Below are 16,506 nucleotides of genomic sequence, written 5' to 3'. Positions count from 1 at the left end.
CCTGGCATATAGGACAGTCATACCTCCCAACCGTCCTGGATCCAGCGGGACTGTCCTGATTTTGACAGTAAGCCCCGCGATCCCGGGCGCGACATTAGTTGTCCTGCACTGGTTGGGAGGTATGTAATATCACCCGGTCAGCTCCCTGAGTCCCTGCACCCGCAGAGCAGCACACCACATATTGGCTGCTCTGTGCGCACAGGACCTGTGATGAGGTCACAGGATGGGAGGAGTCAGGGGTCACATGATCGGGAGGACCTCCGTGTACAGGACTCTGCTGGCATCGGACGAGGGTAAGCGTATGTGTGAGGTCAGGAAGTGTTTACAGTGTGGATGTAGCAGAGCCGTGTGTGTATGAGGTGTATGGATCGGAGCAGCATGTGAAAGGTGTATGGAGCAGAGTCGTGTGTGTAAGAGGTGTACGGAGCCGTGTGCTTGATGTGTACGGAGTACAGCCGTGTGTGTACGAGGTGTACGGATTGGAGCAGCATGTGAACGGTGTACGGAGCGGAGTTGTGTGTGTAAGAGGAGGTGTACCGAGCTGTGTGTACGAGGTGTACGGAGCACAGCCGCGTGTGTACGAGGTGTACGGATTGGAGCAGTGTGTGAAAGGTGTATGGAGCAGAGTCGTGTGTGTAAGACGTGTGCGGAGCGGAGCAGAGTGTGAAAGGTGTACGGAGCACAGTCGTGTGTGTACGAGGTGTACGGAGCGGAGCCACATGTGTACGAGGTGTACAGAACAGAGCCACATGTGTATGAGGTGTGCGGAGCAGAGCCATGTGTGTACAAGGTATACGGAGCGGAGCAGCATGTGCAATGTGTATGGAGCGAAGCCGTGTGTGTATGAGGTGTACGGAGTAGTGCCGTGTGTGTACGAGAGGTATGGAGAGGAGCCGTGTGTGTATGAGGTGTACGGAGCGGAGCCATGTGTGTGCAAGGTATACGGAGTGGAGCAGCGTGTGCAATGTGTATGGAGCGGAGCCGAGTGTATGAGGTGTACGGAGTGGAGCCGTGTGTGTACGAGATGTACGGAGCAGATGCTGGCTGAGTCGGATCGGAGCAGATATTGCTCCTTGCTCTGACACTGACTGGCACAGGAGACACGGAGAGGTCTTTATCAGTGGCGTATCACAGCTGCAGCAACGTGAGCAGTCAGCAGCACAGCTGGATGACACCATTCAGGACCGTGGGAGTGGAAGCTGCCTGCTGCTGCAAGGGTGCGCGGTGAAAGGTGTGTGTGTGTAGTGATTGAGAAGGCAATGATGGGGGCGGGGTAACAATGTGTGACCATTATACTGTACCCAGCATCGTGTGGGGCCATTATACTGTACAAAGCATCATGTGGGGCCATTATACTGTATTGACCAACACGTGGGGCAAGTATACTGCACGTAGCATCATGTGGGGTTATTATACAGTATGGAGCATAATGTGGCCATTATACAATATGGAGCATTATGTGTGGCCATTATACAGTATGGGGCACTGTGTGGCAATTATACAGTATGGAGCATCATGTGGAGCCATTATACAGTAAGGAGCATCATGTGTGGCCATTATACAGTATAAAGCATCATGTGTGGCCATTATACAGTATAAAGCATCATGTGTGGCCATTATACAGTACGCAGCATCATGTGTGGCCATTATACAGTATGGAGCATCATGTGAGGCCATTATACAGTATGGTGCATCACGTGGGGCCATTATACAGTATGGTGCATCACGTGGGGCCAGTACACTGTAAGCATCATCATTTGTGGCTATTATACAGTATGGAGCATCATGTGGGGCCATTATACAGTATGGGGCATCATGTGTGGCCATTATACAGTATGGAGCATCATGTATGGCCATTATACAGTATGGAGCATCATGTGTGGCCATTATACAGTATGGAGCACTGTGGGGCCATATTTTTTTTGTTTATAATTAATGTTTACGAAACATTGAGATCAGAAGTGCTAAATGGGTGTGGTTGGGGCGTGACTAGTTGTGAAATGGGTGTGGTCAGAGGTATTTCCATAACGAGGAAATACACCTGGCATATAGGACAACCCATGTCCGTCACCAGGAAATACAACTAGCATACAAGACTATCCGTGTCCTTCACCAGGAAATGCACCTGGAATACAATACTGTTCATGTCCATTACCAGGAAATGCATTTCAAAAAACCTGATCTGCACATCCAAACATAGACTGAGTGTGAACAGGTGCTGAACCCAGAGTCGCCAACTCGTATATAGTTAAGTAAATAGGGCAGCACACTGCAGCGCCAAAACAAGCAAACTTGAAAACACGAAATTTGCCGTAAAGTGGCTACGAGGTACACATAAAATTGGCCATTTTTATGCGCTAAAAGCTCTCATTTTTCATATTTCTAGTGCAGTAATGCAGTTCAAATTTCGTGTTTTCAAGTTTGCATGTTTTGGCGCTGCAGTGTGCTGCCCTTTTTACTTAACTATATACGAGTTGGCGACTCTGGGTTCAGCACCTGTTCACACTCAGTCTATGTTTGGATGTGCAGGTCAGGTTTTTGAAATGTATTCTCTAGCCTTCTGATCGTGCACTCCCCGCCTCCTAGCCACAGGTGTTTTAATTACAGCAGGTCCAATACCCCTCCACAGAAAGAGAGATTTTGAGTCCAGAAGAGGTTTCACATGTACCCGTTCAGATGGAGACGTTTATTCTCAGCGAGGTAAGGCAAGCGTAGGACCTCGTATAAGAGAGATGCCGTAAAGTGGCTACCAGTACACATAAAATTGGCCATTTTTATGCGCTAAAAGCTCTCATTTTTCATATTTCTAGTGCAGTAATGCAGTTCAAATTTCATGTTTTCAAGTTTGCTTGTTTTGGCGCTGCAGTGTGCTGCCCTATTTACTTAACATTACCAGGAAATGCACCTGACATATAGGACAACCCATGTCCATCACCAGGAAATACAACTAGCATACAAGACTATCCGTGTCCTTCACCAGGAAATGCACCTGGCATATAGGACAATCCATGTCTGTTACTAGCAAATACACCTGGCATAGAAGACTATCCATGTCTGTCACCAGGAAATACAATGGACAAATAGGACAATCTACGTCCGTCACCAGGAAATACACCTGACATTTAGGACAATCCATGTCTGTCACCAGGACGAGCATATTCACAAGACATTATGGGCTGTACACTATGTAAATGAGGCGGACAGTGATCTATGATATGACTTATATGGCGGTGTAATGTGTTGCAACACTGAGATCTCAGTGGTCACATATATAGCGTCCTAAGAAGTATAATCTGCAAACTCCATCCTTCAAGCAAATACATCCATCTACCATGAGGAACATCTCTTACAGACCTCCCAGCTGGGTTGCCAACTTGAACTTTTATTGGAACAGCTTATAAAAAAATCAAGGACAGACAATAATTTTTAAGGACACTTTGGAAAACCATAATAAATCATTATGATTATCAGTGATATATGTCTACAGTCCATAATTCTGATATGAAGACATCAGCTTCATTCACTGTAAACTGTAAAATGATTATAATTACAATCAAAATAATCTGTATAAGTTTCTTCAGCTTTAAAAAAAAAAAAAACACGTACGCCTTACATTTCTTACAGACGGCAAAAATGTAACCTATTTTTTTTTGGACTGTCCTGGAATTTCTGGATGATTGGCAACTCTGCCTCCCAGTCTCGGAAGCATCACTAAGATTTCACATGGTAGTACAGCACCTTGCAGGACTAATCTGTGGGCCATGTTATAATAGTATTATTTTTTTTTATACATAGCGGAAGGGCCTGCTCTTTTACATTGAATCAGGCTTTTATTCTGTATTTGCAGTAAATTTGTGAGATGCAAACTACTTCCTAGGATCATAGATCTCTACAAAGGGATAACAGCGCCATCTGCTGATGTATCACTGTTCACGCTCCAAGACTTGCCTTCTGTATATGCGCGTGGTCATATAATAATAATAATTTTATATATACGCAAAATTAGAATATTATCAAAAAGTTAATTTATTTCAGTTCTTCAATACAAAAAGTGAAACTCATATATTATATAGAGTCATTACAGAGTGATCTTTTTCAAGTGTTTATTTCTGTTAATGTTGATGATTATGGCTTACAGCCTATGAAAACCCAAAAGTCATTATCTCAGTAAATTAGAATAGAACACCAGCTTGAATTTTTTTTTTTTTTTCAAAATGTTGGCCTACTGAAATGTATGTTCAGTAAATTATTATTATACATAATAAAAAAACAAGTACAATAATCTTAATCAATACAAGTTATGACTGGTACAGGAGGAGAGAGGACCGTGCCCGCAAGGGCTCACAATCTACAAGGATGGGTGAGGATACAATGTGTGAGGGCAGAGCAGGTTGTTGGATCTGTGGTTACTGCAGGTTGTATGCACTCAATACTTGGCGAAGGCTCCTTTTGCATCAATTACTGCATCAATGCGGCGTGGCATGGAGGCGATCAGCCTGTGGCACTGCTGAGGTGTTATGGAAGCCCAGGTTGCTTTGATAGCAGCCCTCAGCTCATCTGCATTGTTGGGCCTGGTTTCTCTCATCTTCCTCTTGACAATACCTCATAGATTTCATTATGGGGTTAAGGTCAGGAAAGTTTGCTGGTCAATCAAGCACAGTGATATTGTTGTTTTTAAACCAGGTGTTGGTACTTTTAGTAGTGTGGACAGGTGCCAAGTCCTGCTGGAAAATGAAATTTCCATCTCCAAAAAGCTTGTCGGCAGAGGGAAGCATGAAGTGCTCTAACATTTCCTGGTAGATGGCTGCACTGACTTTGGTCTTGATAAAACAGAGTGGACCTACACCAGCAGATGACATGGCTCCCCAAACCATCACTGATTGTGGAAACTTCACACTAGACCTCAAGCAGCTTGGATTGTGGCCTCTCCACGCTTCTTCCAGACTCTGGGACCTTGATTTCCAATGAAATGCAAAATTTACTTTCATCTGAAAACAACACCTTGGACCATCGAGGAACAGTCCAGTTCTTTTTCTCCTTGGCCCAGGTAAGACGCTTCTGGCGTTGTCTATTGGTCATGAATGGCTTTACACAAGGAATGCGGCACTTGTAGCCCATGTCCCGGATACCTCTGTGTGTGATGACTCTTGAAGCAATGACTCCAGCAGCAGTCCGCTCCTTGTGAATCTTTTCCACATTTTTGAATTGCCTTTTCTTAACAATTCTTTCAAGGCTGCAGTTATCCCGGTTGCTTGTGCACCTTTTTCTACCACACTTTTTCCATCCACTTATCTTTCCATTAATATGTTGGATACAGCACTCTGTGAACAGCCAGCTTCTTTAGCAATGGCCTTTTGTGGCTTACCCTCCTTGTGGAATGTGTCAATGACTGCCTTCTGGACATCTGTCATGTCAGCAGTCTTCCCCATGATTATGGAGCCTACTGAAACAGACTAAGGGACCTTTTTAAATGCTTAGGAAGCTGTTGCAGGTGTTTTTTGTTAATTATTCAAATTTACTGAGATAATGACTTTTGGGTTTTCATTTGGCTGTAAGCCATAATCAACATTAACAGAAATAAACACTTGAAATAGATCACTCTGTTTGTAATGACTATATAATATATGAGTTTCACTTTTTGTATTGAAGAACTGAAATTAATTATTTTAGGCACACTTGCTCACAGATATGAAGGAACGCAGCAAGGAGATTGTTCCAAACATCTTGAAGAACTAACCACAGATCTTCTGTGGATGTAGGCTTGTGAAAATCCTTCTATCTCTTCATGTGATCCCAGTTTCAATGTTGAGATCAGAGCTCTGTCGGGGCCATATCATCACTCTGAGGAATCCTTGTTCTTGAAGATCGTTATTATTATTTATTATTACAGCGCCATTTATTCCATGGCGCTTTACATCATGTGAGGAGGGGTATACATAATAAAAACAAGTACAGTAATCTTATGCAATACAAGTCACGACTGGTACAGGAGGAGAGAGGACCCTGCCCGTGAGGGCTCACAATCTACAAGGGATGGGTGAGGATAAAGTAGGTGAGGGTAGAGCTGGTCATGCAGCGGTTTGGTCTATCGGTGGTTACTGCAGGTTGTAGGCTTCTCGGAAGAGGTGGGTCTCTAGGTTCCTTTTGAAGGTTTCCATGGTAGGCGAGAGTCTGATATTTTGGGGTAGAATGTTCCAGCGTAGGGGGATGCATGGAAGAAATCTTAGTTCTTAATGACATTGGCTGTATGTTTGGTGTCATTGGCCTGCAGCAGTACAAATTAATCAGATGCTTCCCAGATGGCTTTGCTTGATGGATAAGTATACACCTGCATTTCTCAGCATTGACAACACCAGTAATACTGACCAAATCCAGTGTTATCTGCAGGAATTCATCCCCGAACTTGCAAATAACCTCCACCATGCTTTACTGTCGCTGTCGCTGCAGACTCTCATTAATTTCCCGCTCTCCAGCCCTTCTGTTACACACTGCCTTCCATTATTTCACTTTTTGTCTCAGTCCTAATCACTTGTTGCCATGTTTCTACACTCCAGTTCCTGTGTTTTTGCACACATCATTGTTTCGCCTTGTTTCCATGTCAGATTCCTTGAAGACCACTTTAGGCCAGACTTAACCAAACAGTGGACAGGTGCAGCTGGATTCCACTAGTTTCTGCTAGTTCTTAGCTGATGGCACTCCTAATATATATTAGCGAGAGAGATTGTATCTTTACCACTCTTTCTCTCTCTGTATTTAATTGAAAGATATTGCTATAGATAGAATCTGTCATATGTAAACTTGTACGCTTACTACAGGTTTATGTTTATACCAACATCAACCATCAGATGGAGCCAAAGGCAAAGGATGATAGACTGAATACATAGCTATATGGGCCGATTCATTATCATTGACGTCTCATACGCCAGTTTTAGGGCTCACTCACACGAGCGTTTAACTCAGACGAATGCTATTCAATGTTTTGTCGGATACCACCAGGGGGCAGTGCTGACCAGTATTTTTTTTTTCTCATGCCAAGAAGAATAAAAAAAAAATTGCAGCATGCTGCGAGTTGCTCTGCAAATTGGAGGACACTCACCCATTCAAGTCTATGGACATGTGTTAAACATCGGACTGCACTCGGAGGTCACATCCAAGTGCAGTGCAATTTCCACTGACACAGACAATTGAGAAGATGAAGAAATTAAGTGCTTCTTCTCTTCACTGGTGAGCCAATAGAATAGGATCACAATAAACTGACACTGATCAGAACTTGAGGTTAGTGTGATTACCATTATCATTGATCTTGTGACCTCGGCATAAATGAAGGGCTCATAGCAGTATTATGTGCCAATTGCATTAAGAAGCGCATAAAACTTAATGAATTTGGCACCTCTACTCAGTGGTGTGCGAATCTGTGTGATTTGCCAGAAATAATATTTCAGTCAGGTACAAGAATAACATTTCTGGAGAATTCTAGGTGTCTTTTTCTTTCACTACCACCAGATGGAGACAAAGGCAAAGGTAATTTATGGATCATCACACTCTGTAGCGAGATTCTGGTGGTCTCGTCTTTTGGCTATACTGTGCCCAACAGAAAACTATAGGATATTATCGCTAGAGGATTATTGAGCTGCTCGGCTTAGGCTGCCGTCACACTAGCAGTATTTGGTCAGTATTTTACATCAGTGTCTGTAAGCCAAAACCAGGAGTGGGTGATAAATACAGAAGTGGTGCATATGTTTCTATTATACTTTTCCTCTAATGGTCCCACTCCTGGTTTTGGCTTACAAATACTGATGTAAAATACTGACCAAATACTGCTAGTGTGACGGCAGCTTTAGGGTAATAGTGGTGGACAATGGCTATCATGTTCCTGCCCCTGAAGACACTAATCGCGTTGTATCCCTTACAGGTATGACCTGATCAAGCAGCGGAACTCACAGATAAAAATCCTTTAACTGTATTCAACATTTAGATTAAAAGCTGCATTGTGCTCAGCGCAGTTATTTTTTGTAGGAAAATAATGTGGTCTCCTTCAATATTCAGTGTTCACGGTTGCGCAGAAGTCTGATCGGAGGAATAGTGATACACAGTGAACAATATTGAACACTGCAGGAAAACCTGACAGACCCTATTACAAGTCATTGGGGTCTGGTAGTTGCTGATGGTGTCTGATATCTGAAGACACAAAAGAGCACAGTGAGGTCAAAAATACTCTGTTGTAAAAAAAATCACAGTAATAAGCAAGTGCTAGTCAAAAGATGGAAAAACAGGGTATTTTGTTGATACGTTTTTTCGCAAAAAAAATGTATACTAAGCTGCTCCACCAATCGTCAAGGTATACCCATATAGAGCAGTCCTAACTAATGTAATGTATATAATCCCTATCTGATGTATTTAAAAACCTGATCATCTGTATAGTACCTGTATAAGCAGGGTTCAGAGAGGGAATTTTCATGTGGACATGCAGGATGGAACAGCTTCAATGCAAATGACCCACAGAGGAGTGGTGGACTCCCCAGTCTTGTAGAAACAAGAGAATAGAACCAGAAACACATGGGCTACTTACAGAGGCTGGAGACGCCGTGGAGAGCGATCTGCTGCCTGCAACATCCTTCAGCATGATCGGTTAGCAGTGGGTCAGTAATGGTGTGGGGTGGCATTTCTTTGGAGGGCAGCACAGCCCTCCATGTGCTCGCCAGAGGTAGCCTGACTGCCATTAGGTACAAAGATGAGATCCTCAGACCCCTTGTGAGACCATATGCTGGTGCGGTTGTCCCTGGGTTCTTCCTAATGCAGGACAATGCCAGACCTCATGTGGCTGAAGTGTGTGAAGTTTTGGGCACCGGTGCTCAGGAAGGATATAATGGAACTAGAGAGGGTACAAAGGAGGGCAACAAAATTAATAAAGGGGATGGGAGAACTACAATACCCAGATAGATTAGCGAAATTAGGATTATTTAGTCTAGAAAAAAGACGACTGAGGGGCGATCTAATAACCATGTATAAGTATATAAGGGGACAATACAAATATCTCGCTGAGGATCTGTTTATACCAAGGAAGGTGACGGGCACAAGGGGGCATTCTTTGCGTCTGGAGGAGAGAAGGTTTTTCCACCAACATAGAAGAGTATTCTTTACTGTTAGGGCAGTGAGAATCTGGAATTGCTTGCCTGAGGAGGTGGTGATGGCGAACTCAGTCGAGGGGTTCAAGAGAGGCCTGGATGTCTTCCTGGAGCAGAACAATATTGTATCATACAATTAGGTTCTGTAGAAGGACGTAGATCTGGGGATTTATTATGATGGAATATAGGCTGAACTGGATGGACAAATGTCTTTTTTCGGCCTTACTAACTATGTTACTATGTTACTATGTCAGCAGTTCCAGCAAGGTGAAGGCATTGAAGCTATGGACTGGCCCACCCATTCCTCAGACCTGAATCCGATTGAACACATCTGGGACATCAAGTCTCGCTCCATCCACCAACGTCACGTTGCACCAAAGGCTGTCCAGGAGTTGGTGGATGCTTTGGTCCAGGTCTGGGAGGAGATCCCTTAGGAGACCATGCACCACCTCATCAGGAGCATGCCCAGGCATTGTAGGGAGGCCATACAGGCACATGGAGGCCACACACACTACTGAGCATCATTTCCTTGTCTTGAGGCATTTCCACTGAAGATGGATCAGCCTGTAACTTCATTTTCCACTTTGATTTTGAGCATCATTCCAACTCCAGACCTCTGTGGGATATTACTTGTGATTTACGTTGATAATTTTTAGGTCTTTTTGTTCTCAACACATTCCACTATGTAATGAATAAAGATTTGCAACTAGAATATTTCATTCAGTGATAGGATGTGGGATTTTAGTGTTCCCTTTATATTTTTGAGCAGTGTACATTTATTTACTACCTCTGTACTTACATCATATGGACCTCTCTTCAGTTGTCTAATACACACTGATTTATGCTATCACTGATTGCACCTGCACTTTGTTTATCCCTATAGAATCTATATGTAATTGTTCTTATCTGGCTATTCACTTTATTGTGCTTATTCCTATGATGATCATGATTATACTGTGATAGCCTCTCTGGTTCTCCTTCTGGGATGACTTTACTATCTTGGGTGTGCATCCCTGTTTTTATATACCGGTACATTTTTAAAAATAATTTTTATCATTGTTCTGTCACCCGTGTTATTACCTAGTTTCAATAAAGTTTTATTTGTAATCACCATCTTCTTTACTGGGACTTTTTTGGTTGGTTCTTCTCTTTCTTTTTTCCTCGTGTATTTCTACCGACTGTCCCCTAGCCTAATACAGTCCAATCTTTTGGCTTATACTATTCACAATATAGGCTACCGTATTTATATTTAACATTTTTTTATACCCATTAATAGACCCATTTTTTCCCTTGTCTTGTAGTCCTGCTTGGATTTGCAGTTTCAATGTTGAGGAGTGTATGTCCTCGAGGATTGATGAAGCTGAATGCAAAGAATTTCCTAAAAAGCATAAAAAAAGCAAAATGTGCAAAAATATACCACCGCTAACATATACATTTTGAAGGGTCTATGCCATTTTCTATATTAGTTAAGCAATCCCTCTGTCTTGTCAGCATGATCCTGCGGATAGTGTCTGATGGCGACCAGATGCTAAATAATGATTTACGCTTTTCTGAAATAATCCAAAAGAGAAGTATCCCTCCACCGTGTTGAACAGTGTGGTGTTTATTCTCGCATCTTTACAAGTAAAGTTTCAGCTCTTCATTGGAGCCACATTCAAGCTATGATATTTTTAACAAAAAAAAGTAAAATATTACATTAATAAATTAATTTGTTAGCCCTTTAGTGCAAGAAATAGGTGCTAATTCGACTGGAGAAATTGTGATCGCCCATCATGCTTTGCGTATCCACTTGACCAGTCTGGAACTGGTGAATTTTTGGTGATTACGGACGTCGATTCTGAAACCAAAAACAGAAACACTGAAAACGTCAATGATGCAACTGTGTCCTGATCTCGGCATGGTATTATAACAACGTACATAACAGAGAAGCAATTACTAGTGTCAGATTAAATGATAATAATTAACTTGCACCGGCCTCTAATCCTCTATATCTGGCTTTGCAGCTCAACCCAATGTCCAGCGTTGTAAAGCTTGGAGAGGAAAAAAAAAACCAAACCTAAAGGCCCCTTCACATTAAGCGACGCTGCAGCGATACCGACAACGATCCGGATCGCTGCAGCGTCGCTGTTTGGTCGCTGGAGAGCTGTCACACAGACCGCTCTCCAGCGACCAACGATGCCGGTAACCAGGGTAAACATCGGGTAACTAAGCGCAGGGCCGCGCTTAGTAACCCGATGTTTACCCTGGTTACCATGCTAAAAGTAAAAAAAAACAAACACTACATACTTACCTACAGCCGTCTGTCCTCCAGCGCTGCGCTCTGCTTCTCTGCTCTCCTCCTGTACTGTCTGTGAGCCGGAAAGCAGAGCGGTGACGTCACCGCTCTGCTTTCCGGCTCCCAGACAGTACAGGAGGAGTGCAGAGCGCAGCGCTGGAGGACAGACAGCGTTAGGTAAGTATCTAGTGTTTGTTTTTTTTACTTTTAGGATGGTAACCAGGGTAAACATCGGGTTACTAAGTGCGGCCCTGCGCTTAGTTACCCGATGTTTACCCTGGTTACCAGTGAAGACATCGCTGGATCGGTGTCACACACGCCGATCCAGCGATGTCTCCAGGGAGTCCAGCGACGAAATAAAGTTCTGGACTTTCCTCAACGACCAACGATCTCCCAGCAGGGGCCTGATCGTTGGTCGCTGTCACACATAACGATTTCATTAACGATATCGTTGCTACGTCACAAATAGCAACGATATCGTTAACGATATCGTTATGTGTGAAGGTACCTTAAAAGCAAGCCTGTCACTTACTACTTACTAAATTCAGTCTGATCTGTAGGCAGTCTCTTTTAGAGTAGGAGGAGCAGAGCAGATTAATATATAGCTTAGGAGTCCGCCATAGTGATTGATAGCCTTCTGTATATACACAGTCATACAGAGCTACTGTAGCTATGAAACATCAATACGACCTTCTCCTTTGACTCCTAAGCCCAAATGTGAGCAGGAAGTTAAAAGTTTTGTCTCAGCTTTTGATATAGATTACCTACACTTAGGATAGCTCATCAATATCATAAAAATATCAATATCTGTCTCTAAAATAGCTCAGCACTCCAGCCATAAATCATCTCAATGATTGCAAACAGGTGGACATGGTGCCCGGCTGTTATCCGGAGCATCTCCTGGGCTGTGTACGGCTGTGTGAGAAGAGAGACTGTGATACAGCGATGCAGGACACCCGCGGGAAATAGTCAGAGGAGGGCTGGCGTGTGTAGTGTCTGCAACATATGAGGCTGTGTATGGAGACTGTAATATGGCGTGCGGTCACCCCACAGATACTGGACAAGGAGAGGTCTGGGGTGTTTAGGGACTGCAATCTAAAAGCCATATGATATGCAGTGCTATGAACTGAACACTGATAATATACACTGAAGTTATATGTACTTAAATGTTATGCACTTGTGTGTGTGAACTGGACTTTAATGCTGTGAGGAAACACAGTAAAGAGACTTTGTGTTGGAACTTTGTGGGTCACTGCCTCTTCACTGCGTACGATGCTACCGCAGCATTACAGATGTCTTTTATGTTGCATGAAAATAAAATAAAGGATAGATTCTTTAAGAAAAGAAACAAAGAACTGGCATTTTGTTTTTTCTTATGTTATTCATCAGATCCATCGACATCCTATGCCAGGCATCTCCTCTGAGCATGGGTGAAGGAACGCACTAAATAGATTAAGTTGTGGACAGCAGTATCACTGATCAGCTCTTTACAGCTCCAACAGCACCGAACATTACTGTTCCATTCACTGTGCAGTGACCATTTCCAAAAAAATGCTGCTCAGCTCATGTTGAAGTTAATAGGAGCTGAGCTGCATTTGTCTGTATTGGTCAGTGCATAGTTAATGGATTTCTGTTGTTTCTGATGCACCCACTGGAGCTGAGAACATCTGATCATAAGGGTGCGAGGAATTAGAATCTCACTGATACTGATGACCTAATGAGAAGACATCAATACCATAAGCCTGGACAAGCTCCTTATATGAATAAAATAAATGTGATACTAAATCTTTCCCTTGAAACTATGTGCTCAATGTGACAGCTTGCCTTTGTAGCTTAAAAATTTTCGGGATTAAAGAGTACATTTATCAGCATTATTACGCAACCTGAGGCACAAACCCTGATAAATTAGGTCTCAATTGAAAGTGGCCCGATGATCATTGTAAGGAAGCTGTAAAAAAAAAAAAAAGAAAAGAACAATGACCTGCCTAAGTCTATCCCTCATCTGTCTAGATGCCACATTTCCCTGTTATCCAAGATAGCCTTTTGATATTTTGGTGCTCCATTCCACCGCTGAGGCCTGTAATTGGTTTCATGTGTTTACAAGGCGGGTGCATCAATCATGACCATGTCATGAGGCCTAGTCAGTGCTGGAACAGCCTAAACAAAAGACCAAAGATGAAAAGAGTGGAAGGCTGAAGACAAGAAGACCAAAGTCCCAGAGGAGGGCAGGGCTATGGATAAGTTAGTAAAATTGTTTATAATTTTTAACCCATTCTTGGCCTTATGAAGAATTCATCAAAATGGTGATAGGCTGACTCCAATTTGCTAGATTTGTGCAAATCAAATCCTGGAATATTAGGCTATGTGCACACATTGCGGTTTTTACCGCGGAACCGCGGCGATTTTGCAGCTGCGGGTGCGCAACAGTTTCCATTGCATTTACAGTAACCTGTAAACCCTATGGAAACCGCAAACCGCTGTGCACATGCTGCGGGAAAAACCGCGCAGAAACGCAGCGGTTTATAACCCGCAGCATGTCACTTCTTTGTGCAGAATCGCAGCGATTCTGCACCCATAGAAATGCATTGATCCGCTTACTTCCCGCATGGGGCTGTGCACACCATGCGGGAAGTAAGCGGATAATGTGCGGGTTATACCCGGGGTGGAGGAGAGGAGACTCTCCTCCAGGCCCCAGGAACCATATTTGTGGTAAAAAAAAAGAATTAAAATAAAAAATAATGTTATACTCACCTCTGAAGTCTCAGCGCTGCACGCGGCCGTCCGGTTGCAGGGTTGCTGTGCGAGCAGGGCCTGCGATGACGTCGCGTTCACATGACCGTGACGTCACGAAGGTCCTTCTCGCACAGCATCTTTGGAACCGGACCGCCGCCTGCAGCGCCGAGGAGATCGGGACGTCAGAGGGTGAATATATCATGATTTTATTATTTTTAACACTACTATTGATGCTGCATATTGCTGCATATGCAGCATCAATAGTAGAAGTAAAATCCCGCAGCGGAACCCGCAGGACAAACCGCGATAAATCTGCAGGGATAACCACAGCGGGTTTGCCCTGCAGATTTATCAAATCTGCTGCGGGAAAACCCGCAGGGACCCGACGCAACGTGTGAATGTGGCCTTAGGTTTCTAGTGAATCCAAGTGTTTAGCAAAATATGCAATTTGTTCTGAAAAGATTCACATATCTCTACTCACAATCTTTGGAAAATCGGCGTAATATTTACTTTTAACAATACCTAAACAGAGAATATAGTGGTGCAGTTGCATTGACTCATCTTTCAGTAAGAAGGAAAAGTAAGAAGGAAGCAGAGAAAAAGTCTAGCTAAAGAGACTGTCCTGAATTAGAAAAAAGTCATCTGTCATTGTGGTTCTTCCCAATTTACAACTTGGATCTGTTCCTTATTTTATGATGCTAACTACATACATTATTCACAGAGAAGGGAGAACCACTAGAAATGGGAACATTTTGTTTTAATATACAAACTGGCCCAAAAATTGCTGACAGGTGGGTACACCTGGTACAAAAAGCTTAATCAAAAAAAGGAATTTCGGAGCGTTGTCTCGGCCAGTGACAGACACTCTGTGCGGCTCTTCCGGAGGTTAGCAAGAGACGTTTGTGACTTAGGACAGTCATGTAGTAGAAGCCAGTATTATGAGATGAGACGACCAAAATTTATTCAATACATTTCGGAAATCAAGAAGTTTCCTTCATCAGGAATGGTCCTTTGTTTGCAAATGCTGCTTTAAAGATAGTAATGTCATTCAGGTGTCGATCAATGGAATGCCAGAAGCTCCACTTCACTAGTCAAGCCTCTTGTTCTCGGGGTATCTAATTTCAATATTGAGCAGTTTTCTACTCACAACCTTTGTTTATTAAAGACTCCCTTACGCCAATGTTTGTGGATAATTTGTATGCCTGCTACTTCTATGCCCTCTGTTGAACCCCCATGGTTTTATATAAAATGCATGGAAAATGGATGGCCATCAAATTTTTTCTTGATGTTGCACAATTGTTCACTAATTCTTTTATTCATAGGACGTTTGGTATGCTGAAAGGTCTCCTATGGCCACCACCCCGCACCCATAGCATTGGCATTAAGCCATATCAGATATCCCCATACACTGCGGTACAGTGTGGCGGCTCCCCCTCTTTTAAGCTTTCTCCTGACTGATGAAAGTCCACCAGGACTGAAACGTTTCGAGTGCTACAAATAAATGCACTATTGGATACTTAAGTTGAGTGCTAGACTTTATTTCTGTCTAAATGTTAATGATTTCTTCAAGGCTCCAGGGCGTGCGGCGTGTGGAAGAAATCCCTGCCTCCTGTCTTCATTGTAATACTTACCCCCACCCATCAGCCATTAATATGAGGCATACAGATAGGACTGATGTAACATTTCTATCACCAGTATGCCCATATTAATAAGTCATATATGTCCCGGGGTGGTGACAGATTACTTTTAACCCCTTAGTGACCACCAATACGTCTTGTTACTGACCTGAGATATAAAAGAATAGTCTCCCCATACAGATGACAATCCAGCAGCTGTCGGCTGTACACCATAGCTGACAACTTGCTGCATCAGCCACAATCGACGTTGGTACCTGCTATATTCGTTTAACCCCTTAAATGCTGCTGCCAATAATGACTACAGCATCTATATGGTTAACAGAGTGTGGGGGCTTCCTCTTTAACCCCATTGGCATCCTGAGATCTTGATCATGTAGTCCTGATGTTTGTCGTGGCAGTTCATGGCCAAATAACGGCCGTAAAGTCTTTCAGCTATAGCGGCCTGTTCAGATGTTAGAAACATTTAGGTGACAAAAATACATTTCTTATTCCAGTTATGCTACTTTGCATTAATTTCTTAAAAGCACCTGAAGGGTTAATAAACTACCTGAAAGCAATTTTCTATATATTAGGGTGTGCTTTTTTTTTTAAATCGTGTAACTTTTGGGGGTTTCACAATATATAGGACCCCCAAAGTCTCTTCAAACCTGGATAGGTCCCTTAAAAAAATACGTTTTGTAAATTTCCTTGGAGAAATGAAAAAGTACTGTTACATTTTTAAACCTCCTAAAATTCT

General features: G+C 43.0%; 1 protein-coding gene and 1 long non-coding RNA gene across 10 annotated transcripts in view; one reads left to right on the top strand and one right to left on the bottom strand.

Moving 5' to 3' along the window:
• Positions 1-252: 252 nt before the first annotated feature.
• LOC138664670 (uncharacterized) lies at positions 253-10,236 on the top strand. The gene is made up of 2 exons (XR_011318376.1): positions 253-293; positions 9,383-10,236. It is a non-coding gene; the product is annotated as an uncharacterized lncRNA (long non-coding RNA).
• A 469-nt stretch (positions 10,237-10,705) lies between these two features.
• LOC138664668 (keratin, type I cytoskeletal 13-like) overlaps positions 10,706-16,506 on the bottom strand; it is an 87,258-nt gene continuing 81,457 nt past the window's right edge. For 5 of the 9 annotated variants that reach the window (XM_069751569.1, XM_069751570.1, XM_069751571.1 and 2 more), the window contains one exon: positions 10,706-10,983. In XM_069751569.1, coding sequence (XP_069607670.1) covers positions 10,865-10,983 — 119 coding nt within the window. In that variant the 3' untranslated portion in view covers positions 10,706-10,864. The remainder of the gene's footprint in view (positions 10,984-16,506) is intronic. The other 4 variants (XM_069751573.1, XM_069751565.1, XM_069751566.1 and 1 more) reach the window with 1 other exon arrangement.

The sequence above is a fragment of the Ranitomeya imitator genome, chromosome 2 (assembly GCF_032444005.1).
Source record: "Ranitomeya imitator isolate aRanImi1 chromosome 2, aRanImi1.pri, whole genome shotgun sequence".
In the NCBI taxonomy this organism is placed as follows: Eukaryota; Metazoa; Chordata; class Amphibia; order Anura; family Dendrobatidae; genus Ranitomeya; species Ranitomeya imitator.
The sequence above is the reverse complement of the archived record's forward strand: the minus strand, read 5'-3'. Positions and strand labels throughout refer to the sequence as shown.